The sequence below is a fragment of the Chinchilla lanigera genome, unplaced genomic scaffold (genome assembly GCF_000276665.1).
Source record: "Chinchilla lanigera isolate Chin_1 unplaced genomic scaffold, ChiLan1.0 scaffold00188, whole genome shotgun sequence".
In the NCBI taxonomy this organism is placed as follows: domain Eukaryota; kingdom Metazoa; phylum Chordata; class Mammalia; order Rodentia; family Chinchillidae; genus Chinchilla; species Chinchilla lanigera.
Window position 1 is genome coordinate 626,346 of NW_004955589.1, and position 26,135 is coordinate 652,480.

A 26,135-nucleotide genomic window follows, 5' to 3' on the forward strand; every position below is an offset into this window, starting at 1 on the left:
TGGATCTCAAGGTCAAATAGATTCCACTGCTTAAGTGCATAGAACTACTTAATAAGGAAACTGCGTTTGAACTCAGCACGGTCTGACTGAACCCCCGCCCCCAGTTTCTACCCTACTGCCACACTCGCTGTTATTATCCCTCTCAAAACCTACCTGTGACAAAGATGACATCTTCCACCTGACTCATTCTGAGCTTTTTATGGAGGGCTGGGTCAGCTGTTGATCCTCAGCTTCTCTTCACCTTCCCTAATGTACCTGACTCAAGAAGTTGTTCATCTGTCCTCTTTCTTCTCCATCCCCTCTCCCAATATCCCAACTGCCTCTGCCTTAGGACAGGTGAAAAGGAGCAGAAATTCCAAGGATCTGATAGACTGATGCAAAAGGCCTGTCCCCCAGCAATAGATATCTTCTGATTTAAAATGCAGGCTACAGATTTGATAGTTCCTTTTTTGGGTCCTAAATTTAGCAACTTCCTAGGTTAGAGAAAAGCTGCTTGGGAATTTCCAGTATGGGGACAACCTGTGAGCTCTTTGCATTCACTGACTCTGCCCACTTTCTGCCTGCCCCTGTCTAGCAGAGCCTTCCTGAGGTCACCTCATCCTACCTTCCTCCACCTCTCTCCTATTTCAGTCATGGTTTCACCTAGGCCAAGAGAATTCTGGACCCAAAGTATTCTGGCATCATCCCGGCACTCCCCATGTTGCTCCCTGATGTATTCTTTCTCTAATTTCTGTTTCTTTCACTGTACTGGATACTGATGCAAGGAATGAGCATCTTGCAAAGCAATGATCTTCAACTTTGAATTGTAACTCGCCAAGAATACCTGGTACATGATTTGAAAAAAATGTTTATGTTTTGCAGTTGTCTGAAGCCCTCACGGGCTCCAAGGAACACAGGTTAAGAAGGTGCTGTGGAGGTTCTAGGTTACAGGGGCAAAGCTGAGGGCTTAGACTACAGTTTCTTGCTGGGGCCCATTAGAGACCAGGAGAAAAGGGTGGGAAGCGCTGCAGTGCAGACTAGATGTTAGCACGGTTGAAACAAGGTGCTGGGATGGGTCCCGTCCCCTTCTCCCACCAGCACCTATCTTGGGGACAAGCAGGAGACTCTGCATGGGACCCTCGCTCTGAGAAATGAGTGGGATGATGAATCAGGCTGGAGAACATCTGAGACCAACCTGGAAGACTTGGAGCCTACGGTGGTGGCTGGAGAGGTTGAGGAGAATCTCTCCTACAACACTGGACTTGATTCATCCATGTGACCTAAAGATGGAAGCAGCATAGAGTATGATCCTGCCCCCAGTTCCGGCTTCTAGTAAGGAGTCTTGATTCTTTGGGGAGCAGAGGCGATGCCTACAATGGGTAAAAGGAGAGATGAGCACGGTTTTTTAAAGATGCAGACAACTGAGAATCGCTCAAACAGTGACCACATATTGTTTGGGAAGGAACTCTATGAGTGATCAAGGCTCTGGAGCCAGAGCTTTTGTGTCTGAGAAACTCTCCCCACCTAGACCCCAGCTAAAGTCCACTCTCCTGAGAGAAACACCCACTCAATGAATGCACTGGGAAATCCAGGCCTTGCGGTAACTCATTACGTGCAGCCTGTTGAGAATACACTCCAAAGAAAGGGAATAAATGTTTAGGAGCTGGAGATGAGAACAAATCACAATTCACCCAGTCCAGCACCTTACAACTCAACCCCTCAATTGTGATTTGGGCTCTTCGAGGGGAAATAAGATGAGAAATCCCAAGTGGATGGGGAATTGAAAGTGAGTTTAGAATCATTTCACCTAAAGTTGTTCCTTCTAGCTCCCAATCTCCCTACCCAGCTAGCTAGAAGTCAACCCTAGGCCCGTGTGGTGGCACACGCCTATAATCCCAGCACTTGCAGGCTAAGGCAGGACGATAGTTGCGAGTTTGAGACCAGCCTGGGCTATGAAGTGAGTTCAAGGCCAGCCTGAACTGCACAGTGAGATCCTGTCTCAAAAAGCCAAAAAACAAAACAAAACAAAAAAAGTAATCTAAAAACATATAACTCCAATAAAAACAATAGTAACAATAGAATAGAAAAGTGAACTGTGGTATATTTTCACAATATACAGTAATAAAAATGAACATACTAAAATTATATACACTGGGGCTGGGGATTTAGCTCAGTGGCATAGCACCTGCCTGGCAAGTGCGAGGTCGTGAGTTCGATTCCCGGTACTGGAAAAAAAAATTATATACACTATGGTTGATCTCAAAATAATTTGAGCAGAAGATATGAGGCACAGAAGAGTACACCCTCATGATTCTCACTCTATGCATGAGAGGAAACTAGTTTATAGTATTAGGAGTCAGAAGAGCGGTCATCCTCAAGGAGCAGTCACTAGAAGGGACACAAGAGTGCTGGGGCATGGGCAGTGTTTGGTGTTTGTTTTTCATCTGGTGCTGGTTAAAGATGTATCACATTTTTGAAAATTTATCAATGTGTACACTTACATCTGTGCATTTCTCTGTGTATACACTGTAATTCATTTCTCAAATTGGCTTAAAGATGTGCAATTTTGGGAAATAACACAGTACTGAGTAGGTAAGTCAGTGGAACACAATGAAAAACTAAGAAACACTCAAATACATGCAACAATTTGGATATTGTAAAGATAGTATTAAAAATGGAGAAAATAAGGATTATTCAATAAGAACAGTAAGAGGGCCAGGGATATAGCTCAGTGGCACAAGCACCTGCCTGCTAAGCACAAGGTCCTGAATTTGATTCCTGGTACCATCCCAAAAAGAACAGTAGGTATAAAGCAAAGTTGGACTTTTACACCTTTATATAGTCAAGCATTTACATAAACAAAAAGGCACTACAAGTAAATTTTATTTTTTGTCTTTTTGGGACAGGGTCTCACTATGCAGTTCAGGCTAACCTTGTGCTCACTTTGTAGCCCAGGCTGGTCTCGAACTCACAACGATCCTCTTGCCTCAGCCTACCAGAGTGATGGGATTACAGGCGTGTGCCACCATGCCCCGCTTCTACAAGCAAATTTTTAAAAAAACATTGCAGGGCATAAACATCACCCTCAACCGGGTGTGGCAGCACATGCCTGTCCACCACGCCTATAATCCCAGCATTTGGGAGACTGAGGCAGGAGGATCATTGTGAGTTCAAAACTAGCCTGGGCTACAAAGTGAGCTCAAGGCCAGCCTGAACTGCACAGTGAGATCTTGTCTCAAAAAGACAAAAAAAAACAAAAAACAAAAAACAAAACATCATCCTCAACAAACTAAAAGGACACAACAAACTAGAAGGGGAAAGTATTTTTAAAGTATTAAAGATTCAAAGTATTAAAGTGCAATTCAATAACAAGCAAAAATATGAACAAAATAATAAACGTAATTTACAAAAAACACAACTGACACAAATGTTAAAAGATGCTAACCTCACTTACAATAAAAGAAAATAAAAACTGCAATGAGATACCAGTTACATGATTAGACTGTCAAAAATTAAGATGTGGTATCACACTCTACACATGCTATCCAACAGATACTTATTTTTTGTGATGGGGGAGCCTCCTGCCTCAGCTTCCCAAGTGCGGGGATTACAGGTGTGCACCACCATGCCTGGCAAAAGATGAGAGAGTAAATTATTAAAAATTCCATGGGAGACAATTTGGTGATACTGAACTTAAATCCTTTTCATACATTGGTGGTGGAATGAAAATCAGAAAAACCTTAGTGGGAGGGAATTTGCAAAAGTGTATTTATCCAAATGAAAAAACAGTACACACATTCTTTGACCTAGTGTTTTCAAGTCATATATATGTGATAGATACACATGAGCAAAACAAAGGATGCTTGCATACCAACATAATGCTAAAGGACTGGTTAAATATATCTGTGCTCACTCTTACTATGAAACTCTTACTATGATGCAGACATGCATGTGCTGCTATGAAAAGATTTCTAGGTTATACAAAAAGAAATTGCAAAATAGGATGTATAATATGCAATAGCATAGTTAATAAACTGGGTGAAATATATATATATGTATGTTAACTATGGAGTATCTTATGAAAAAATTCACAAGAAGCAGTTGGCACTAGTAGCTTGTCAAGGGAAGGAGTTTCTGTAATAACCTCTTATTCCTTTTTTTGTCTTTTCTCCCGGTACCAGGAATCGAACTCACGATCTTGCGCTTGCCAGGCAGGTGCTTTGCCGCTGAGCTAAATCCCCAGCCCCCTCTTATTCCTTTTGAATCACCTAGAATATGCATGTGTTACTTATTCAAAGCACGTACGTATTTTTAAATTGGTGGAAGTCAGGCGTGCCTATAGACTCAGCTACTGGCGAGGCTGAGGCAGGAGGATGGCTTGAACCCAGGAGTTTGAGGCCAGCTTGGGCACCACAGCAAGAACCTTTCACTTAACTGAAAAAGGAAAAGAAAAAAATGAGCTCAACGGCATCTCCCTAACTGACCAAGGGTACAATCATACAATCTTGCGTTTATTCAACAAAGGTTTCCTTGGGTGTTCGTTATGTGCCAGGCGTTTCCCTAAGGGCGCGGGGGGCCGGGGGGAGGCGGGGGGCCAACCGTCCCCAACGGCCTGGGCGTCCGCACTCGCGTAGGGCCCACACAGCGCGGCCTCGCTCCCGGCCGGCGCCTCCCCGCCGCCTTCCCTCTGCCTACGAAGCCCATTCCACGCTTTCAATAAACAAGTAAATAAAGTGTGTCCAGCCCCTCGTGCGCTTCTAACACGACTTGGGGAACCGATCGCGTCAACAAAAAAATCGTAAGAGAAACAAGTCGGAGAGCTGTTCCGCCCACCGTCCCTGGGCTGTGGGGTGGAACCGTCTTTGAACGATCTCGCGCCATCGGGGACACGCGCGACAGTCTCGACCCCCTCGCACCTGTGGGTTAGGAGGCGGGCGCTCCCCCACGATAAGCTTAGAGGGGAACCGAGAAGGCTGGGCGAAGGCTCCAGTTGGATGTTTAATTCTCAGCAGGTGCAAACTCAATGCGCAACATCTGCTTTCCCTGGATCTTATTGGCTCGCGGGGTGGGCGGGCTTTGGAGTTCATACTGGTCATTGGACAACAGAGCTGCGCAGTGACGTCACTCACAGCAACTCCAGGAAGGATTGGTTGCAGCGGGCACAGGCTTCTGGACTGACGAAGAGCGCAGGGCTGATTGGTGCGGGGGCGGCGAAGCCGGGGGCTGAAGCGCGGCCCGCGGGCTGAGTCGCGGGACCGGAGGGAGGAGGCGGCGGCCGGGCCGAGGTGCGAGGCGGGGCGCGCGAAGACTGACGCCGAGGAGCGGTACGGGAGGGAGCGAGTGCGAGGCAGTTCGGGGCCCGGGGCAGCCCCCGACCGGGGGGCAGAAGGCGGGTGGAAGGAGGGGAGGCGGGCGGGCTGCGGCGGGCCCGTGAGCGTGAGTTCGCCCCGTCGGAGCTGCTCCCGAGGCCGGGCAGCGCGGGCTGCGGCCTCGCGATCTGCCGTGCGGCGCGGGCGGGCCTCGGGCGGCGTTCCCCGCGGCGTCGTGGACGGCGGCGGGGCTGCTCGCCGCTCCCCGCCGCCTGGCTGGCCCTGCCGGCGTGGGGCTTGTTCGAGCTGGTTTCCCCGAGGCATCGGCCGATCACACAGAGCACATTTGTGACAAGGGGGTGATGAGAGTCAGCTTGGTGCAAATAGAAGTCACCCGGCGGGCTGGTCCCTCCTGGCCGTCCTCGGCGCGCACACCCGACACACTCCCGACAGTTGCGTCTGCCCCTACTCCGCCCGGAAACCCGGTCCGACACCCCGTGGCTCTGCGCTCTGCCTGCCCGAAAGCCCTTCGCCGGGTCGCCGGGCGCGCTCCCCGACCCCAACACCAGGGCGGGCCTCCAACCGAGCCCTACCGCTGCTCTCCAGCGGTCATCAGGAACTGTACACACTGGGCGTGTGTGATAGGGGATACGGGGGACGTGTAGGAGGTTACGATTGAGCGAACAGAGCCAGAAAACTAGCAGGAGCCTTCATTGGCCTTAAGTGTGATCCTGTGCCTGGCGTGGTGGCGCACGCCTGTAATCCCAGCACTCCGGAGGCTGAGGCAGGAGGATCGTTGCGCGTTCGAGACCAGCCTGAGCTGCATATGGAGACCCTGTCTCAAAAAGACCAAAAAAAAAAAAAAAAAAGTCTGGTCGTTTGTGGGAAACCATTTGTGCTTTTGGACTTGGTGAAGAGGTTTAATCATGTTGCACCTCAAAACAGAATCATGAGTTCGATTCCCTGTACTGGAAACACACACACACACACACACACACACACACACACACACACACAAAATAAAATTTAAAAAAAAAAACAAAAAAGACAATTACTGAGCTGGGGATGCAGCTCAGTGTCATAAGCACCCACCTGGGAAGTGCAAGGTCCTGAGTTCGATTCCCAGTACAAAAAAAGGAATTATTTTCTTTCACACACTGTATTGTGTAGAAATTACTAACCAGCTCTGTGACCTTAGGGAGATCTGTTAGTATCTCTGAGCTCAGTTTTCCCACACTGTAACATTAATGGAACAAAGTAATCTCAGTGGTCCCTCCTAGTTCTAAAACTGCTACTTTTATGCCCTGTAATAGTGATGGCGAACCCTTTAGAGCCTGCTGTGGCCCGCATGCAATAGGTTCACCCCACTGCCCTATAAGCATAAAGTATGGCCAGAGAGATGGCATTAAAGGCAGAAAGCATTAAAGAACAGGGATAGATTTATTTTGGTTTCCCAAGCCCTTTCACGCAGAGAGCTCCTGACAAGACATTCCCTGCTGGACAAGAAGCTCTATGAAGGCAACTCAGTCGTGATTGCTGTGTCCCCCCAAGCTGAACTCACGTGGGATATTCAGTTTTTATTTTTTGGTTTCTGAGACAGGGTTTCACTATGCAGTTCAGGCTGACCTTGACATTTTGTAGCCCAGGCCAGCCTCAAATTCACTGAGACCCTGATGCTTCAGCCTCCCCAGTGGTGGAATTACAGGTATATGCCATCACATCTGGCACTGTTTTTATTTTTTTTTTATTATTGGTTTGAATAAACTGGCAGCAGATAACTGAGTTGTATTTTAATGAAATGGTCTTCAGCTGTGCCCCATCTAAGAGCCGTTTTAAGTTCTAGTTCCTCAGCACTATTGCCTTGATGAAGAATTTATATTGCTTTTCTATTGCCATGTAGTTAGTTGTTTTGAGATTTATCACTTCTTTTAGACTTATAGTGTCTCAAAGCAACAACTCTTGAGCTGGGCGTGGTGGTACACACCTGTAATCCCAGCACTCCTCAGGAGACAGAGGTAGGAGGATCTTTGCAGTCTGACAAAGATCCTCCTGCCTCAGCCTCCCTAGGATTGATTATAGGCAAGGATTGATTATAGTCGTGCGCCACCAGGCCCGGCTGGATTCTTTCTTCTTTGGCCTTCTCCACCCCCACCACCAGCATGCTCAGCCCATAACAAAGAGCATTGTTTAACTGAGACAGGTTAATCATGGAGACAAGATTTCCACTTAAAAAAAAAATAAGATTGGCATTTCAGAGGCCATGTAAACAATAAATGAAGTAACCAAGAAATAAGTCTTTTCTGGACATCCAGAATTAATTCTTTTTTAGTGTAGAAAAGTTTACTATTTCCTAATGTAGCAATTTGGAAGTTACGCATTCTAAAAAAAAATTTTTTTCCCCGTCTTCTTGAGACAGGGTCTTGCTTTGCAGTTCAGACTGGCCTTGAGCTCACTTGTAGCCCAGGCTGGTCTTGAACTCACAATAGTCCTCCACCCTCAGCCTCCTGAGTGCTGGGGTTACAAGTGTGCTCCACTATGCCTGGCTTCAAAAATTATTTAAGAAAGAAAAGTCCTGTATAAAATTGCACTTGTTTCCTTTTCTTGGGTTATGTAAAAGTGTTTCCTTGATATCCACAAGAAGAAGAGTTTTATTTGCAGGCTGCTTTTGTTTTTGTTTTGAGGGGGTGGAGGAGCTGTTTGAGATAGATTCTCCCTAGGTAGTTCAGGCGGGCCTTGAACTCAGTGTGACCCTCCTGCCGCTGCCTCCTGAGTGCTGGGATTACAGGCATGCACAACTATGCCCAGTTTTGCAAGCTGTTTTTAAAAAGAAAGTAGCTGAGAGGCTGGGGATTTAGCTCAGTGGCAAAGCGCCTGCCTGGCAAGCGTAAGGTCGTGAGTTCAGTTCCCGGTACCGGAGAAAAACCAAAAAAAAAAAAAAAAAGAAAGAAAGTAGCTGAGGTTTTTTTGTTTTGTTTTGATACAGGGTCTTGCTTTGTAGTTCAGGCTGGCCTTATAGTCTAGGTTGTAGTCTATAGTCTGGTTGTAGTCTAGGCTGGTCTTGAATACATGGCGATCTTCCTACCTCAACCTCCCGAGTGCTGGGAATAACAGGCGTGTGCCACCACACCTGGCTGTGGCTGACTTTTACCAAATGATTTTTGGGATTGGACCTCATAAATGAAAACAAATAGTCCACATTAAACTCTACCTTCTCTCCTAGGGGAAAGAAGGATGCTCAGTCTCTAAAAGTAATATACTATGTATACTGAGTAACTAACGGTCCCAAATAAGACACTTGAAAAGAGCCCACCAAGGTAATAAAAGGTATTTTGCTTAGTTGTTTTCTTTATGTCTTTTTTTTTTTCAGGCTATGAATCTGGGTGACAGGCTAAATTTTTGAAAACTATTGGCTAGATAACATAGATTTGGCGAAGTTCTGATAGTTCTCTGAAAAGTGCTATTCCATTCCGCTGGTCCATTAAGCTCCTTCTAAAGCTCTCTCTGAGGCCAAATGCAGTGGGTGTGGTGCTGGGGCTAGAACCCTAAGTCTGTGTCTAGCAGGAGCTCCACCAGGAGGCCAGGTGCTAATTCTGGTCCCCTGTGTGAGGAGCTATAAGTGATCCACCCCTAGACTCCTTCCCTGCCTGTATCTGCTCCTGGGTGAGATTTCCACACTGGTTTCTACAAAGTCTATTCCAGAGTAGGCTCTGTATTATGAGTATGTTTTTAGCCTTACTGGGACAAAACTAGTTTTTTAAGGTGGACAATTTTGATTATATATTATTATTAGGGCTGATTTTGGGGGGAGGCAAATGGTATCATAAATTACATTTAATCTTTAATCTCCTTAAAAGCCACTTTTAAAATTTTTTATTGATACATGTTGGGACTGTGAACAATTGTTTTATTTTTTTCACGTTTTGTTTTGTTGTTCTAGATTGTAATATCTGGAAATAGGCACTATCTTTTATTTTTATCATCACAAGGTTTTCTACCAGTGTTTGTTTTGAATTAAATAGATCAAAATAAAGAATAAAAGCACCACGTACTTCTATTCTGAGAATTTACGTAAAGGGAAGCGGGGAGTCTAAAATCACTTTAACAAGCTGGGCGTGGTGGCACATGCCTGTAATCCCAGCAATTGGGAGGTTGAGGCAGGAGGATCACTGAGTTCCAGACCAGTCTGGGCTGCATTGTGAGCTCAAGGCCAGCCTGAGGCCCTGTCTCAAAAAAAGAAAAACAAAATAAAAAAATCACTTCAACAGATTTTTCATAGGCAAATAATAACCCAGACTCTGAGAGGTTAGGTGAGCTCTTCAATCGCAAGTAATTCCCCTGTAAGAAGGAGTCATAGTTTCTGCCTTATAGGGTTGTTTGAGCATTGAATAAAACATGCACTGTAATGTGCTAACGTAGTAGATGCTCAACACATTTGTCCTTTTATCTTTGTGTCCTTGGTGCCACAGTAGCACCTGGCACTGAGAAGTGCTTAATGAATGTGGAGAGACTACATGGAAGAAGCCACTGTCTTGTGTAGAGGACACAGTACTAAGAGATACTAGCCACAGGGTGAGCAGGTGGCATCACACAGTGTCATCGCAGAGCAGGATAAGCTAAGGAGAAGTGGCCCCAGAGTCAGCTAGTGCTGGAAATCCCAGAGCCTCAGAAGAAGAGGTGGTGTTGAAGATGAAATCTGAAGAAGGAATAGAATTTCGTCAGGAACTAGGAATACAGAAGTAATATGTCAGTGTGTCCCAGAAGCACACCTGGAGAGGTGGGATGAGAATACTCAGCTATGGAGATGGCAGGCTAAGATGGGATTTCAAAGAATCTTTTTTACCATTATGGAGTTTACATTTAGGCAACAACCAGCCATTGAAGACGTGAGGAAGTTTATTCATTTAGCAAATTTTTTTTGTTTTGTTTTTTGGTCTATTTGAGACAAGGACTCTCTATGCCGTTCAGGCTGGCCTTGAGCTCACTTTGCAGCCCAGGCTGGTCTCGAACTCAGAGTGATCCTCCTGCCTCAGCCTCCCGAGTGAGCAGATTATTATTGAACAAATATTTGTAGGCTAAGTATGGGAGGGACAGAAAATAATTGCTGCCTTTGTAGAGTTTATGTTCTAAGGGGGAGATGAACACTTCGAAGGTTGTTATAATGACTCTGGCTTTTCAGCAGTGCTGTAGGAAACCACTGGAAGCTGTTGTGTTGGGAATAAAGTGAATGAAGGGTGGCTAATGAGGGATGTAACTAAGTAATTAATCGAAGCTAAAGATGATGGTGTGGTGTTTTGTTTTTTGTCTTTTTTGAGACAGGGTCTCGCTATGCAGTTCAGGCCCACCTTGAGCTCACTTTGTAGCCCAAGGTGGCCTCAAACTTGCAGTGATTCCCTTGCCTCAGCCTCTCGAGTGCTGGGATCATAAGCGTGTGCCTCCATACCTGGCTTTAGATAATGGTGTTTTAAAGCAGAGTCATAGCAATGGAGGAAAAAGTGGTCAGATTTTGGATAATTTGAAGGTAGAATGAATAAGTTGTTGACAGACTGGATATGTCAGTTTGCAAGAAAGGATGACTAAGATTTTTAGCCTAATGAACTAAGAAATGGTGTTGCTATTTACTGAGATGTAGAAGTGAGTGGATCAGGAACTTAGAGTTACACCTGTTCGTTTTGGAAGTGAGTGGATCAGGAGCTTAGAGTTACACCTGTTCGTTTTGCGATGCCTCCTTGACCGAAGGTGGTGCCATGTGGGCAGTTGGATGTACAAGCCTGGAGTTCTGGAGAAAGGGCCTACCAGTCGATGAAGTTGACTCATCAGCATATAGATGGGATTTAAAGTCACACCAGAAATGAGACTTGATGAGATGATCCAGAAAGTGAGAGAAGACAACAAAGGATGGATCCCCTGGGTACTACCTTGTTGAGAGGTTTAAAAAAAATGAGAATTCAGGGTGGTGGCACATACCTGTAATCCCGGCACTGTGGCAAGCTCCACTACTGTCTTGGTTACTTTTCTCTCATTGCTGGGACAAAATATCTGACGCCCAAAATTTAGGAAGGAAAGGTTTATTTAGCTCACAGTTTGTGGAGGTTTCAGTCCGTACTTGGCAGATTACAAGGCAGAGTGGCACACGGCAGAGGGCTACAGTTCATGGCAGCAGAACACAGCCAAAGCAACAAGCACAAAAGGGAGGAATGGCTGCAAGCAGCCTCTTCTGCTCCCTTACATATGCAAACTATCCACCCCAGGGCGGGGGTAGCTCTCACACCCATAATCAGTCAAACTCTAAAAGCCTGCCCCATGACTGCATGAGGCTCTGGGGGGACACACAGACACAAACCATAACAATTACCAAAAACAAAAAAGAAAACAAAAAGTCTTCTGGCCAGAACCACTGTCCTGCAATATATCAGCACAGTGGTGAACGCAAAGGGAAAGGGGAGAGGAGCCCAAAATATGTTCTCTGTGCCTTTTAGAAAGCATGCATTTGTTCTTTTGGCCACATATATACAGAGCTACAAAAGGATGGTATTGTAGATATCAAGGGAGTAACAGATGTTCTGGTGGCAGAACTGGAAGAGCATGCAGTGTTAGCCAGTGTGCTCCTGGCGTTGTTGTGAACAAGGGCAGACTTCTTGTTGAGGGAGTTAATAAACATATTGAGCATATTAAGCACTCTTTAAGAACCAAGGTTGCTTCCTAAAATGGATGAGAAAAGTGATCAGAAAAAGAAGGAAGCCAAAGAGAAAGCTTCCTGTTATTTTTTATTCAAGGTGCACATGTGAGAGCCAGTGTTGTGGGCAAGAAAAAGAATTCACCAACAGCCGAGGAGTATAGAAAAGTAAAGAGTTTACTGTTACACTGCAAGGGAGCAGCGGGTGAACTCTGAGAGGAATGCACAGCCAGGAAGCAGGCACCTTTCTATTTGAATTAATGGGAGAGGAGGAGGATAGGGACACGATCTCAGGAATGGTTCCACCAGGTCCTACTTTATTATTTATTCATCTACCTCAGTTCTGAGGAGAGCCAAATGTTGTTTGAAGACTGATGTCTTCTTGGGGTAGGGTTTAGTGTTCTTGGCATTGATAGAGAAAAAAAATAAAAGTTCTGAGTAGGGTTAGCAAATTTGTAAAGCTAATTGGGATTCATGGTCAAGGATGTCAGAAAAATGTATATTTGTGACAAAAGGGGACCTCTCATATTCCACAGGGACGGGAGGAAAGGGTATTCTCTATGACACGTCCGGTAGTTAGGACACCTAGTGATGTAGTGGCTGCAGTTTGGCCTTAAAGAAAAAATGGTGGGTCAGGGATATAGCTCAGCGGCGCAAGCACATGCCTGGCAAGCACAAGGTCCTGAGTTTGATTCCCAGTACCAAAAAAACGTAAAAGTGCTAAAATAACCGTGATTCTGCACACCTGTACCAGCTGACGTGCCAGGCTGCGCCACCCAGAGCAGCATACATTGGGAAGGAGCCTGAGCTTCTGGAGCCTCTTCCCTGTGACGTAGCTCTGCCCTTCAGCACCTGACTAGCAGCCAACGCGCTCTAGGCAGTGGGTTCCGTACACACTACTGCTTAAAAGTGAAAAAGTGCCCTTGGAATTGTAAGAATGTAGGAAGTATAGGAATAAATTTATTAATTTTATTAATAATTTTATTAAGCAACAGGTGGATTCTCAGTTGGAAATCAGCCAGATGTTTATGAAATATTTATACTGGCTTGAAGATAGTTCTCTCAGTCATCATGGAAAACGATGCACAAAAATAAATGGGAGGTAATCTTTTGCATTACGGTTAAGCTCAAGAAAAGCTAATTCCTGTAAACATAGTATAAATAGCTTAAATTTTATGGACCAGGAGTTTGCCTTTGAAGCACCCTGTGTGAAAATGAAGGTTTAAACCAAAAGAGAGAGAGGAACCAGCAGCTGAGACTGACAGCTGAGCCAGACAGCGGGGTGCAAGTCCGGTTTTCGAGAGACCACGTGAAGAGGGCGTGCTAGAGAAGAGGACATCACAAGCTTTCAGATACTGGGCGAAGCTGTGTAAGATGAGCACTGAGACGTGATCTTCGGATTTAGTGATGCAGTCACTGGTGCCTTTGACAAGCGCCCTCAGAACAGACTAAAGAAGAGAGGTTGAGGACAGAAGTGTCAGCACTATCTTAAGTCTTCGGGTAAAAGGAAAGAAATAGGAAGTAGTGGGAAGAATAAGTGTAATCAAGGTAGAGTTTCTTTAGGAGAGGAGGATGTTCGCTAATGGACCAATTAACAGGAGAGCATTAACAATGCCGGAGAAGGGCGGAGAACTGATGGAGCAACCCTATTATGAAAGTCTTTGGCCCTAGGAATAAAACACAAATCATCCATGGTCACAGGAGAGGGTGCTTACAAACAAATGGAGACTGGCGGCAAATGTGTGAAGCTTGTGGATATCTTCTCTGAAGGCTCTGCCTTCTCAGTGAAATAGGAAGCAAGGGCGTTATTTGAAAGAATAGAGGAGATAGCACTAGAGTTTTGGAAAGAGAAAGTGTGGAGTCGCTGGTAAGGAATCAGTGAGGAAAATGTCAAGACTGCCTTGGCAGCAAAGTGCAGGTACACTATCAGAGATTAATGCACAAAGACAGTAAGAAGGCCCTTGTAACGGTGTAAAAGAGATCGGATGTGCTTCTGAATCAGCCCGAGTGCTGTGCTCTTGGTGTCATTAGTATATAGGTAGTAATTGAAACTGCAGGTGTGGATGAAATTGCCTGTGGAGCAGAATCAATTAGCAGTGGAGAGAAGGCACAGAAAGACAAGCCCCAGGCTCGGAAGGATCTGCCAGGGAAATAGGGAAAACCAAGACAAAGAGGACACAGAAGCCGAAAAAAGATTTTTCTGTGGAGGGAGTGACTGCCTTACTACTGCTGCAGGGGTAAGATAAGGCCTCCTGCATGTCCTGCACGTTGACTATCTGGGAAGTTAATGCTGGTCAAAGAGCAGAGCATCACTTCCTTTCACTGTTGGTTGAGGAATAAATAGAAACTAGAAACAATAACAGTAAATGAAGACTGTGCTTCCAGGAAGAGTAAGCAGGAAGGCCTTTAGTGGGCTGGAATGGCTCTCCTTGCAGAGAGAACAGCTTCTGAGGAGCTCCAGAGGCATAGGGAAGAAATTCAAATAAAATCTAAGTACATATGCTTCTTAAATATTTGATTTGTTTGGTAATTTGATCCTTCATCTTTCAAAACTGATCCATGGAGGGGTGGAAGGGAAAAGAAATATATGAGGGGAAAAAAAGGATAAAATGGAAACAAAGCTTTGTGAATAAGGAGGGAAAGGAGTTGAAGAGAGGGAAGGAGAATGGGGGGAAAAAAGAGGAACTAAGGTATATCATGTACAGGTACAAATTCCCTAAGATGCATATGATCATTATGCATATCTAATTTGTACCAGTAAACTTAATTATAAAAAATAAATGCTGGGAGTGCAGGCTCACGCCTGTAACTGTAATCCCAGCACTCGGGAGGCTGAGACAGGAGGATCGACACAAATTGGAGACCAGCCTGGGTTACTAAGTGAGTTTAAGGCCAGCCTGAACTGTATAGCAAGACCCTGTCTCAAAAAGACTAAATAAATAAACAAAACTGATCCATGTATGATTCTCTTTAGGGGGAAAAAAAAATGAAGTATCCTTCTGTTCAGTTGTATGTATCCCTAGGCTAACTTTTTGAAAATACCCAGAGACCTTTTCCATGAAAGCTCTTAAAATGGGAAAATGTGCAGCAGTATTCTCTTCATTAACAATGTGTTCTCGTTCTTCTCCGCCAGCCAGAGGGGTATTAGCTGAAAGCTCCTGCTTTTTCTTGATTTTTTTTCAGGATGTAAAAGTACAACAGAAAATGTCTACTGAGCGGACTTCTTGGACAAGCCTGTCCACTATTCAGAAAGTAGCCCTGGGCCTCGGGATCCCAGCCAGTGCAGCAGTTGCCTATATCCTGTACCGAAGGTATAGGGAAAGCAGAGGTATGTGAACCCCACAGCTGCAACTGCATAAATACTCACATATCTATGTTCCTGCCTTGGTAAATAAAGATGAAAACTTTTTTCTTGTCAGAATGGCTTTCTGTGAGGAATATTTGACTGAAAATATTTGATTTTTTCTTTTGCATGTTCTTACTGTGAAGCTGGTCTATGAAATGCATTCATAACTCCTTTGGTCTGTTCCCTTTAGCAAAATAAATGGGGAAATATTTTAAAATATATACCCGTATGTATATGTTCCTTATCTCTGCCTGGTTGTTAGGGAAAGGTGGTTCCTACCCATGGTAGACCTAGAGAATGGGACCTAGAAAAATAGGTAAGGTACAGAGGAGTCAGGAGAAATTTTATGCCTAATGGACACCTCAGGCAGCTTCAGGCTTTTGGTCTTAGTTTACCTAAAACTTCTTTGCGGGGTCTGCTTTTCCTATTTTAGCATCTGAAATAGTATCCCTGAGAAAATGCCAGCTTGTGGATAAGGGGACAAGCGGGTGCAGGAGCATCATGCATGCCAAGCCCCAGGCCTATGTCTGGACTCTTGGGACATAATTGCCACTCAGCTGCTGCTTCTCCCTGTCGTGATGATTGAAATCCACAGTTTATCCTTGGGTTAGTGTCTCTCTGGTAGCCAGATTCAGGGAAGGGGGGTAGTAGCTTTGGGTGTAGTTAAGTCTGACCTTCTCTGCAGAAGAGCGGCTGACATTTGTTGGGGAGGATGACATTGAGATAGAGATGCGAGTTCCCCGGGAGGCTGTGAAGCTTATCATCGGCCGGCAAGGAGCCAACATTAAACAGGTGAGTTGTGTGAGCAAGCCGGATGCCTTCCCCAGACACTGATTCTGTGTCTTGATTTTTTTCCTTCCTCAGACCTGTAGCAGAAACCATTCCCATGCTGTATATATTTTAGAAAGAAAAATGGCTGAGGAGGTAACTCGGTGGTGAAGTGTTTGCCTGGCGTACTCCAGCCCTGGGCTCATACCCATTAACACACACGTGCACACACAGAAAACCAGAAACTTTTTTTAAGCTAACTATCTTATTTCCCTTCCAGAGATGAACACTTCTCCCTACAGCATGAATGTTTGAAACAGGAGTGCTTCATAGGATGAGTCAGGTTGTGATAGCTTAGTCTTTTCTATTTTGAAATCAGTGGGCTCTCATTAATTGACAGTAAATGTAGAATTGCTGCCTAGTTTTTCTTAACCATCTTCTATTATTCAGCCAAAATATCAAGAAAACAAAATCAGTGTTTCTCTAATCCAGATAACATTAGATGGGGAAAGGGTTGTAGATTCAAAGAGAAATGGTTTTGAATTGACTGCTATTTGAGGTTGCCTTTGTCACTAATCTCCTTTTAAGTAGAGGTAAATAAATGAGGACTGATTATGCATGCGGACTTAGCTGATGCTTTTGGTTGACTTTGTCAACCTCCAGGGTTTTGCTTAGACTCCCCTTTACCTTGCCCAGGTGGGAGCTCTTCCAGAATGTACCGCCATATCTCTTTTTCTCGGCAGCTGCGGAAACAGACAGGTGCTCGGATTGATGTGGACACAGAGGATGTAGGAGATGAGCGAGTGCTACTTATCAGTGGTTTTCCTGTTCAGGTGTGCAAAGCCAAAGCAGCAATCCATCAGATCCTGACAGAGAATACCCCGGTGTCTGAGCAGTTCTCAGTGCCCCAGAGATCTGTGGGCAGAATCATAGGTACCACTGGATGGCTTCCTCTGCTGTTTCCTTTAGTCTTGTCTTTTTTTTTTTTTGGGGGGGGGGTCTTTTTAATACAGGGTTTCACTATGCAGTTCAGGCTGGTCTCAAACTCACTTTGTAGCCCAGGCTGGCTTCAAACTTGAAGCAATTCTCCTGCCTCAGCCTCCCAAGTGCTGGGATTAGAGGTGTGCACCACCACACCTGGCTTTGTTCCCTTTATTCTTTACCTTTGCCTTTTTTTCATACCTTCCCAAGGGTTTTCCTGGCCTACTCCCAGGAAAAATGTCGAATATTGAGATCAGAACTTTACTTTCTCTCAGAACTGATGGTAAAACAGAAGCTATTGCCTCAAAAAATTGTATGATCTGAGGTGGGTGTGGTGGCACATGCCTTTGGTCGTAGCACTGAGGGAGGCTGAGGCAGGAAGACTTCAAGTTTGAGTCCCACATGGACAACTTAGTAAGACCCTGTCTCAAAAAAAAGAAAAAGCGAGGGGCTGGGGGTACAGAGTTCGCTGAGTTTGATCTCCAGTACCAGAAAGGGAGAAAGACTACTTGAATAGTCAGTCTTACATATAGGTTCCAGAAGTGTTCCGGTAAATGTATTCACCTCATAACAGATTTTTCTAGGTAAACTAGCAGTGTTCATGCTAGCCCAGGTCATTTGAGACAATGCTGTAGAGAGCCTTTGTTATGCTTTCTGAATCAGGATCATTCCTTAATGCTGCTGTGAGAGGCAGAGGAGTATCCTGTCCTCTGTTCAGGGTTTTGATATGCTGTGTATACTGTGTCTTCTTAGGAGCTGGGAATATAAATTGTTGCCTTGCTGAGCAGCCAAAATATGGAAATGAGGTGAAGTTAACCTAGCCAGAATGAATAGTTCAAATAGTACGGATAAGCCTAGGACCATATTCTTTAGTAGTTCTAGGTTTCCACTCATCACCTTATGTTCTATTCAGTTTGGAAGTGAAAACTTACTTCCTCCTCCTAGTACATACAAAATACTGATTTCTCCAGTAGTTAAAGTTGGGAAGGACAGGTTTTTATGTACTGTTCGATGTAGGGAGAGGCGGCGAGACAATTCGTTCTATCTGTAAGGCCTCTGGAGCCAAAATTACCTGTGACAAAGAATCAGAGGGGACATTACTACTATCAAGACTTATCAAAATCTCAGGAACACAGAAGGAAGTGGCAGCAGCCAAGGCAAGTAATGTACAGACTTGACTCTTGCCTAAGAGTGAGAAGAGTCCTGTCCTCCATCCTGGGTCAGTATCTGGCTGCATAGATATTGTCCCTTCTCCTACCTTCCACAGCATTTGATACTGGAGAAAGTGTCAGAAGATGAAGAACTTCGGAAGAGAATCTCCCATTCTGCAGAAGCCAGAGTCCCACGCAAGCAGCCGATCAGCGTGAGAAGAGAGGAAACAACAGAGTCAGGTGGCGCTGGGGAGCCTGCTTCGTGGAAAAACGCCAGCTCTGACAGCAGGCAGGCTGCACCCCTAGCAGCTCCTCCCCACAGAGGAGATGGAGACCCGGCTGTTGTAGGACCCAAAGAAGGTTCCTGGGAGGAACCTAGCAACAGCTTTGAGAAGACTGGAGTGCAGACCAGTCCAGAGAAGCCCATTTTTGAAAGTATGTAACAAGGAGGGGACGTATTAGCCATGTGAAAGACAGGAGTCCTGGTTTAACTGACCCCAAATAGGAAGCAATAAAACATTCTATTTTTATGATTGCCCGTATGTTATAGTAATACCATTCTGGTCAATTTTACTTAGTTTAGTACTAAACATTAATAATATTTTTCTGAATATAAGCCAGCTAATGGCAAAGGAAAATAAGATAGAAATATGCCAACATAAGAAACTAGTCTGTGAGTAATACATCAAATAATTGAATTTATGTTTTATTCCTCCGTAGACATTTGTTAAATAAATTCTCAATCTGATTTTTTCTTTTGCCTGACTCATTACTGTTTTTTTTTAAAAAAAATCACTATTCAAGAAGAATGGAAAGGCCTTGAGCTTTCTCCTGTGTGCAGGGGTGCTGGCGTGGGCAGGGGAGACCAGGGACCCAAGCAGGACCAGGGCCTGTCCAGGATCCATGATGAATCCGTGGTAGAATGGGATCTGGGACAAGCAGAGTTGCTGTCCATGTGCCTTTTAATGATCATGCTGCAGCTAGCAGATGGAGGATTTGCCTTCATTATAATTGGTGAGTGGTTGGGATACCGTGGAACATGGCAGAAGACTATGAAGTGTGACATTAGTGGTTAGTTACATCAGATACAGACAATAACTTAGTATGTTTCTTAAGGGTCTCCTCATGTGATTCATCCAGGTGTCCTCTAGCCAATTTTATTTTATTTTATTTCATTTTATTTTATTTATTTATTTTTTGGTACCGGGAATCGAACTCAGGACCTTGCACTTGCCAGGCAGGCGCTGTGTGACTGAGCTGCATCCCCAGCCCCACTCCAGCCAGTTTTAAAATGGTTAAAGCCACTCAGTATTTGTACCTCTCATTCCCCATTCAAGCTCCCCCCCATTCCTACCAGAGATGGTTCTGATCTGGCCACCACCCTTATCCCTATGTTCAGTCCCCAGTCCTGACTTCAGTTTCCATGCTGATGAGTACCTAGAAGTCTACGTGTCTGCATCTGAACACCCTAACCACTTCTGGATCCAAATCATTGGCTCCCGCAGCCTGCAGTTGGATAAGCTTGTCAGTGAGATGACCCAGCACTATGAGAAGAGTCTGGTAAGTTGTCATGGGTTTGATAGAATGGAACTTATCATCTTCATTCTAATACATTCTTTTCCTGTAAGACAACTATTTGTTCACTCTTCCTTCTGGTCTGCCCCGTTTTTTATTAGCTGCCTCTTCTAACTCTGCCCCTCCTGACCCCTCCCCATGTACAGCCTGAAGACTTGACTGTGCAGGTAGGAGACATTGTAGCAGCACCCTTATCTGCAAATGGTTCCTGGTATCGAGCTCGGATCCTTGGCACCTTGGAGAATGGGAACTTGGACCTCTATTTTGTTGACTTTGGAGATAATGGAGATTGCCCACTGAGGGACCTCAGGGCCCTCAGGTCAGTGCACAGGCCTGGGTGGTGTTGGCTGGGCTCCTAGCTGTCGTCTCACCTCTGGTCACAGAGTGGTGAGCTGTTAGGACTTAATACTCATCACCAGGGGCATCTGGGAATGGGGAGGGGAACCTGCTTAAAGAGTGCAGATGATTTTCTTCTTGTGCTGGCTTAGTTAGTTCTGTCTAAAAGCAAGGAATCCAAGAAAGCCCTCCTGGCCACAGGACTCTAATTACAGTTTCTTTCACTGTAGGAGTGACTTCCTAAGCCTTCCATTTCAAGCAATAGAATGTAGTCTGGCACGGATCGCGCCCTCAGGTAAAGCAATTGTCCCACCCACTGACCTTGCCTTCAGATAGAAGAACTTCCATATGCCACGTGGGAGGAGCTAACACATTCTCATGCTTTTCGAGTTCTAGAGGTTCAGGTGCCTTTTTCTTAACAGCGCTAGAAAGCATCAGGTAGAAACTTGCCCCAGAGTCAGAACCCAGCCCAGCAGAGCATGACATAAGTGCCTTCCTGCATACACAGGGGTAGTTACCCTTTTTTTTTTAAGAGCAGAATATATTTTTTGAGGGAAAGAAAGCTTCTGTCCAAGAGAGGGACAGATGGGGGGCCAAGTGGCCCCAGACTCTGTCTTTTCTAGGGACTTTTATAGAGCAAAACCACAAGGTCAGGTGGGTCCAAGGTAGGGTAAAATGGACAAAACTATGGTCAGCTAATAAGAATTGTTCAGGTAAAATTGATTAAATCAGGATCAAATGGGGAAGCCAGTCACATAGCAAGCGGGCATGAATACAGAACAGGGGCTTTTCCTGTAGGGGGTTGGGTCAGGGACTGTTCAAGGTGATTGCTACCTATTTAGAATGTCAGTCCCTGATGTTTACACCTAGGGAGGTATGTGGGTGTATTTGTTCAGTCTGGCCCACAGCAAATACGTATCTTACCTTGTGTCCTTTGAGGGCTGGCCCTGTCTGACTGCCTATAATATTTCTATCTAACTCAACTGCCTATAACATTCTCTCCTCTGAATAAGTAACCCGAACTGCCGTGAGGGAGTAACGGGCGATGACCGCTCTGGCTTCTTCAGGCTGAAAGGGCTCGTAGTTGTTGATTGGCAGTCAGAGATACTCTCCAGAGGGTCTTTCTAAAAAGGTCCTCAATAGACACCGGGCGTTTTCATCTTGGGTAGGCATATCACTTTAAATCTCCATTCAAGGATCTTGGTGGGGAACTCCAAAATGATACAGGAAAATAAAAACTCCCAACCTGAACAATATCTGGTGCAAGTTCGTATTCTCTAAAATCAGAGAATGAATTTTAGAAACAACGGAGGTTAAGAGCAGAATATATTTATTCTTTTTTTTTTTTTTTTTTTTTTTGTACCAGGAATCGAACTCAGGACATTGCGCTTGCTAGACAAGCGCTTATGTCACTGAGCTATATTCCCAGCCCCCAGAATATATTTATTGAGGGAAAGAAAGCTTCTGTCCAAGAGAGGGACAGAAGGGGGGCAAGAGTGGGTTGCTATCCTTTTAGCACTGACCCTTCTGAGGCACCCACACACTGCCATCTCCTGCCAGGTGAGCAGTGGGAAGAGGAAGCTTTGGATGAGTTTGACAGACTTACCTACTGTGCTGACTGGAAGCCACTGGTGGCCAAGATCTCTAGCTATGTCCAGACTGGGATCTCAACTTGGCCGAAGGTTTATTTATATGATACCAGCAGTGGAAAGGTAAGAATGGCGTTCACTCAGGCTCACTGTGTCTTCTGTATTTTCATAACATCGCTTACGTTTCTGTCCCAGAAACCCTTACCTGATACTCCCAGTGCTTTGGAAGATCCTGCTCACCATTCCGTCAAAGGCCTAGCTTTTCCGTCCCGTTTCCTCAGATTCGCCCCTCCTTGCGGAAAGAACATCATTCCCTTTTTATTCTTCTCAGAAACTGGATATTGGGCTGGAATTAGTTCGAAAAGGATATGCAGTTGAGCTTCCTGAAGACACGGAAGAAAACGGAACTGTCCCAGACATGTTGAAGGACATGGTGAGCCACTGTAGTCATGATGGGGCTTCTTCCCAGGGCTGTGGTGTGAGAGACCCAGTGGGGGCTTCTGGTCAGGACATTTTGTTAACTCCGGTGGCTTGAAGCCTGTGCCTCTCTGGAAACCATTTTCTCTTGCTTTCACGTCTTCAGGCCACAGAAACAGACGCTTCTCTTGCTAGTATGCTCACAGAGCCCAAAAGGAGCCCCGGAGAGATAACACATACCCTGTCCTGCCTCAGCTTGTCAGGTACCAACTGCTGCCTGCCTACAGCATCTTTGGAGGTTAACTTTTCTCGGTCAGCATCTTCAGAGGGGGGTTTAAGTTAAAGCTCAGTTCTTAGGTCATTAAGCCCCAAGAGCCCATTTCCCCTCCTGGACCCCACAGTCAGTGTCTGCTGGAATAGGGCAGTATCTAACTTTCTTCTCACTTCTCAATAGAAGCTGCCTCTGTGTCTGGTGATGAGAACCTTGAAGATGACTACATACTCTGAAGTCTCGGCTTCAGCTGGCTCAGCCACCTGCTTTGCTGTGAGTGGAGCTGGTTGTCTGTAGCAACAGGAACGTAATGAGGGTGACAGCAGGGGCCTCGCTTTGATTCCTTCTCTGTGCGTCCTATCTTCATATCTTCCTCTGCAGCAGCTTTCCTGCAGCCTAACTTGCTCTCAGGTTGAGCCCTCTCAATCTTTTTGTCTCTGTTTGTATCTTTGGCAGGATTTGGCACAGGCTTTGGTTCCTGGAGAGAAGTCGATAAAGAAATACATGCAGTCCTTCCCTTATTACACACAGTCTGGCTTGCTGTGGACCAAATCCATGTTCATCTTCTGTCGGACTAGAGGGAGTGGACCGAAGGAAGACAAACACATGTCCTGATGTCACCCTGGCCCCACCTGTGTCTTCAGTGTTTAATGCTGTTGTTATTCCAGCTCCTCAGGCTTGGTCCCCTCCGCCAGTCATAATGCAGATTGCTGCCAGGCCGTGTCCTTTTTGAGGCTGGGAAGTAGCCAGGGTTTGGTCATTGGGAGCAGTGATGATTCTGCAGATTTGTGACTCACCTCATCAGGTGACTCTTGTCAAGGGAGGTTTCAGAGTCCCGCACTCAAAGGCTCAAGCTGAGTCACAAGACAAAGGCAGAAATGAGCACAGATATAGTGAGCCTTGAGATAGGAGGAGAATGCCACCTTCCATCTTCAATTGTGATATGTTATTGGAGACAGGTTTTTGAAACAGTGCTCCAGCTACTTCTTGTGAACTTTAGTTAAAAGGAGCACAGTGGCTCAGAAAATACTCTAAATTGCTAGTATAGTAGCTGTATGTGTACAAATACACGGAAAGAGAGCATACACCACTCAGTTTAAATCATTTGAGGGATTCTTTGCTAAATAAAGTTCTCAGAATTACCTAAAAACAAATGTTCATTGAATCATGTGAATAAAGCATCTTCTAAGCCTAAATCTGGGGAGACGCCGCCTCACAAAAAGGGACTCATCCGTGCACAGAGCTCCTCCATACACACCTGTGCTATCTCCCTAAAGTCGTTCTGGGTCAGGCTGTGTCAATAAGCCTCAAATTGTTTGGTCTTTGGGTGAAGGGAGGGAGCCCTGTCTGGATTAGCATTCTAGAAAACTCGGTTCTGGGAGTGAGTCTGCACTGCAACCTTTCTGTGAGATTTTGTGGAGCCTGTTTCCTTACAGGATCTTTCCATCTCTGACAGTATTAAGAGGCCCCCGTGAGAACTGGGAAGGTACATAAATGTAGAATAACGTGGTAGAAGAATGGGAAATGAACTTTTATTTTTGTTTTTTGCTTGTTTGATTTTTTTTTTTTTTTTTTTTTGGTACGGGGAATCAAACTCAGGACCTTGCACTTGCCAGGCAGGCGCTTGTGCCACTGAGCTATATCCCCAGCCCAAGGCAAATGAACTTTTAAAGCTAAACTGGAAAATTTAAAATAGCATACGAAGGTGCCTTCTATCAGACCTTTTCCTAAGTGTAGGAATAGCAAAGTCTGCCTGCATACTACATGGCAATCATATTTTCCCAGCACCGGTTTGCAAATTTTTCTCAAAAGTCTCAGACATTAGCTTAAAGGATCTCAAGCAGCAACAGCGCTGAGTAGCTCTTGTAGTTTTGGAAGCAGCCAGACGTCTTAGGGGCTGGTGCAGTGAGCTCCCTGAGGCTCGCTCAGCCCTGGAGTCAGAGCTGCCATTGGACAGGATCGGGAGACCTCAGTTCCTCCTGGCCTTATTCTCAAGGATACCAGTGTCCTGATAAAAAGTATGCATCAGACTTCTGCTCTAGAAAGTATCTCTTACGTGCGGTTTGTTATCATGCATAATTTTTTTTTTCTTTTTGAGCCGGTTTCACTGTGCAGTTCAGGCTGGTCTTGAACTCACAACGATCCTTTTACCTCAGGCTCCTGAGTGCTGGGATTACAGGTGTATGCCCGCACACCTGGCAAAAAAAATTTTTTTAAAAAACAAAAGAGCTGGGGAGATGGCTCAGTGGCACAAGCGCCTACATGGCAAACGCAGGTCCTGAGTTGGATTCCTGGTACCACAAAAAATGAAAAGCAGATATTTAAGTTTTTTTTTTTTATTATTTTAAAGAATAAAAGAAGGATTACATAATAATAGGGGGGCTTACCAAATTACAGACAAAGTGGTAGGAAATTATCAATGGTTATTGTTTTACATATTGTCATCTACAAGATAGTTTCTCAGGAAAACAAATAGGCAAATAATAGTTACAGACAAAAGAGGTAGATTATCAATAGTTGTACTATACTTTGGTATCTTCAAAATGGCTTCTAAAGAAAATAAATTGAGCTATACATGAGTGACCTATTGAATAATCATTAACTATTCTCAATGGTTGTTGTAGGAAACATAATAATAGACATGCATCCATTTACAAAATAGGATAGGAACAATACAAACTATAGAGTTACGGATAGATTAGTAGGAAAATATCAATGGCTGCTGTAATACATGGTGCTATCTTCAAAGTGGCATCTCAAGACAGAGATACGCAAGAAGGATCTAACAAGTAGTTATAGCCTAAGGGTTGTCAAAAATAGCATATTACCTCCTCACCAGTGACTCCTGTCACTGAGGTGTGACGGCTGGAAGGGAGGCCAGGATTGAAAAGAAGGACCGAGAGACTTGCACCTGTGTCTAGCAACAGGCTGTTTCCTTGTTCCTCCATAGGCATGATTACCCAGGGCTCCTCCATGGGTATGACAGTCTGGCCAGAGGGAGAAGGCAGAGTATGCCCCAGGCCCTCTCATTGCTGTTGGACTAACTGGTAGAATGGGTCTGAGCTCTGGGGCCTCCTCTTCAGAGGGCAGACCCATCTCTACTGGTCACCTTCGCATTCAGGGAATGGCCCATGGGGCCTCTTAGGGCAGTTCCTCTTGAGGTGGCCTGGCTTTTAACAGTGGTAGCAGATGAATGCAGACATCAAGTTCTTCTTGGGGCCCTGGGAATCAGACTTGGGATCTGTTTCTCCTAGTGCTGCCGCAAAAGCAGCTGCTCTTTCTCAGTCTCTTTGTTTTCTCTCCTTGGCCGCCTCCTCATCATGGCTATAGAATACTGAGGAGGCAATTCTTACTAACATCTCAAGTGAGTCATCTGGGGTGAAAGCCATTCTTTGTAGCATTTTCTCTCCAGCCTCCCATCGCATTGGGACCCCACAACCAATTAGTGTCCTCTCCCCAACTGTCAGCACAGGCAGCAGGAGTCTTGCTGCAGACCTCTCCGGAGCTCCACCACAGCCTGTACTGTGAGGGGAAGAATGGCTTCCCAGGTATTGTGCAAGGTCCTCCTGGTTTACAGCTTCCAAACGGCTCTCATGACTCCTATCCACAGGACTTCTGACTCCTCCGGCTTAGTCTGCATTCTCATGTTTTCTGAGTGCTTGTTCAGCAGCTGCTCCTCTGCTGACTCTGGACTTTTCTGGTTCTCGATAGCAGGAGCAAGAGTGACCCCTTGTATGGCA

The 26,135-nt window shown here is 45.2% G+C and overlaps 1 protein-coding gene and 1 long non-coding RNA gene across 8 annotated transcripts; one reads left to right on the forward strand and one right to left on the reverse strand.

Annotated features, from left to right (window-relative positions):
• Nucleotides 1-829: 829 nt before the first annotated feature.
• Nucleotides 830-5,058, reverse strand: LOC102015581. Its single transcript, XR_265121.2, has 3 exons — nt 4,896-5,058; nt 4,285-4,413; nt 830-1,349 (listed from the first exon to the last, which is right to left on the reverse strand). It is a non-coding gene; the product is annotated as an uncharacterized LOC102015581 (long non-coding RNA).
• On the forward strand, nt 4,644-23,591 carry Tdrkh (tudor and KH domain containing). 7 transcript variants are annotated; one of them, XM_013509942.1, is made up of 15 exons: nt 4,644-4,777; nt 15,145-15,289; nt 15,993-16,099; nt 16,819-17,008; nt 18,074-18,213; nt 18,324-18,642; nt 19,012-19,221; nt 19,607-19,767; nt 19,929-20,101; nt 20,349-20,413; nt 21,679-21,830; nt 22,039-22,140; nt 22,291-22,387; nt 22,579-22,668; nt 22,852-23,591. In XM_013509942.1, the coding sequence occupies exons 2-14, from the start codon at nt 15,166-15,168 to the stop codon at nt 22,629-22,631; spliced, it is 1,893 nt and encodes a 630-aa protein (XP_013365396.1). In that variant the 5' UTR covers nt 4,644-4,777; nt 15,145-15,165; the 3' UTR covers nt 22,632-22,668; nt 22,852-23,591. The 7 variants fall into 7 exon arrangements, with proteins under 7 accessions (XP_013365396.1, XP_013365398.1, XP_005414610.1 ...); XM_013509944.1 differs by lacking the exon at nt 4,644-4,777 and adding an exon at nt 5,114-5,303 and having other exon boundaries at nt 22,582-22,668; XM_013509940.1 differs by lacking the exon at nt 4,644-4,777 and adding an exon at nt 5,115-5,303.
• The last annotated feature ends 2,544 nt before the right edge of the window (nt 23,592-26,135 follow it).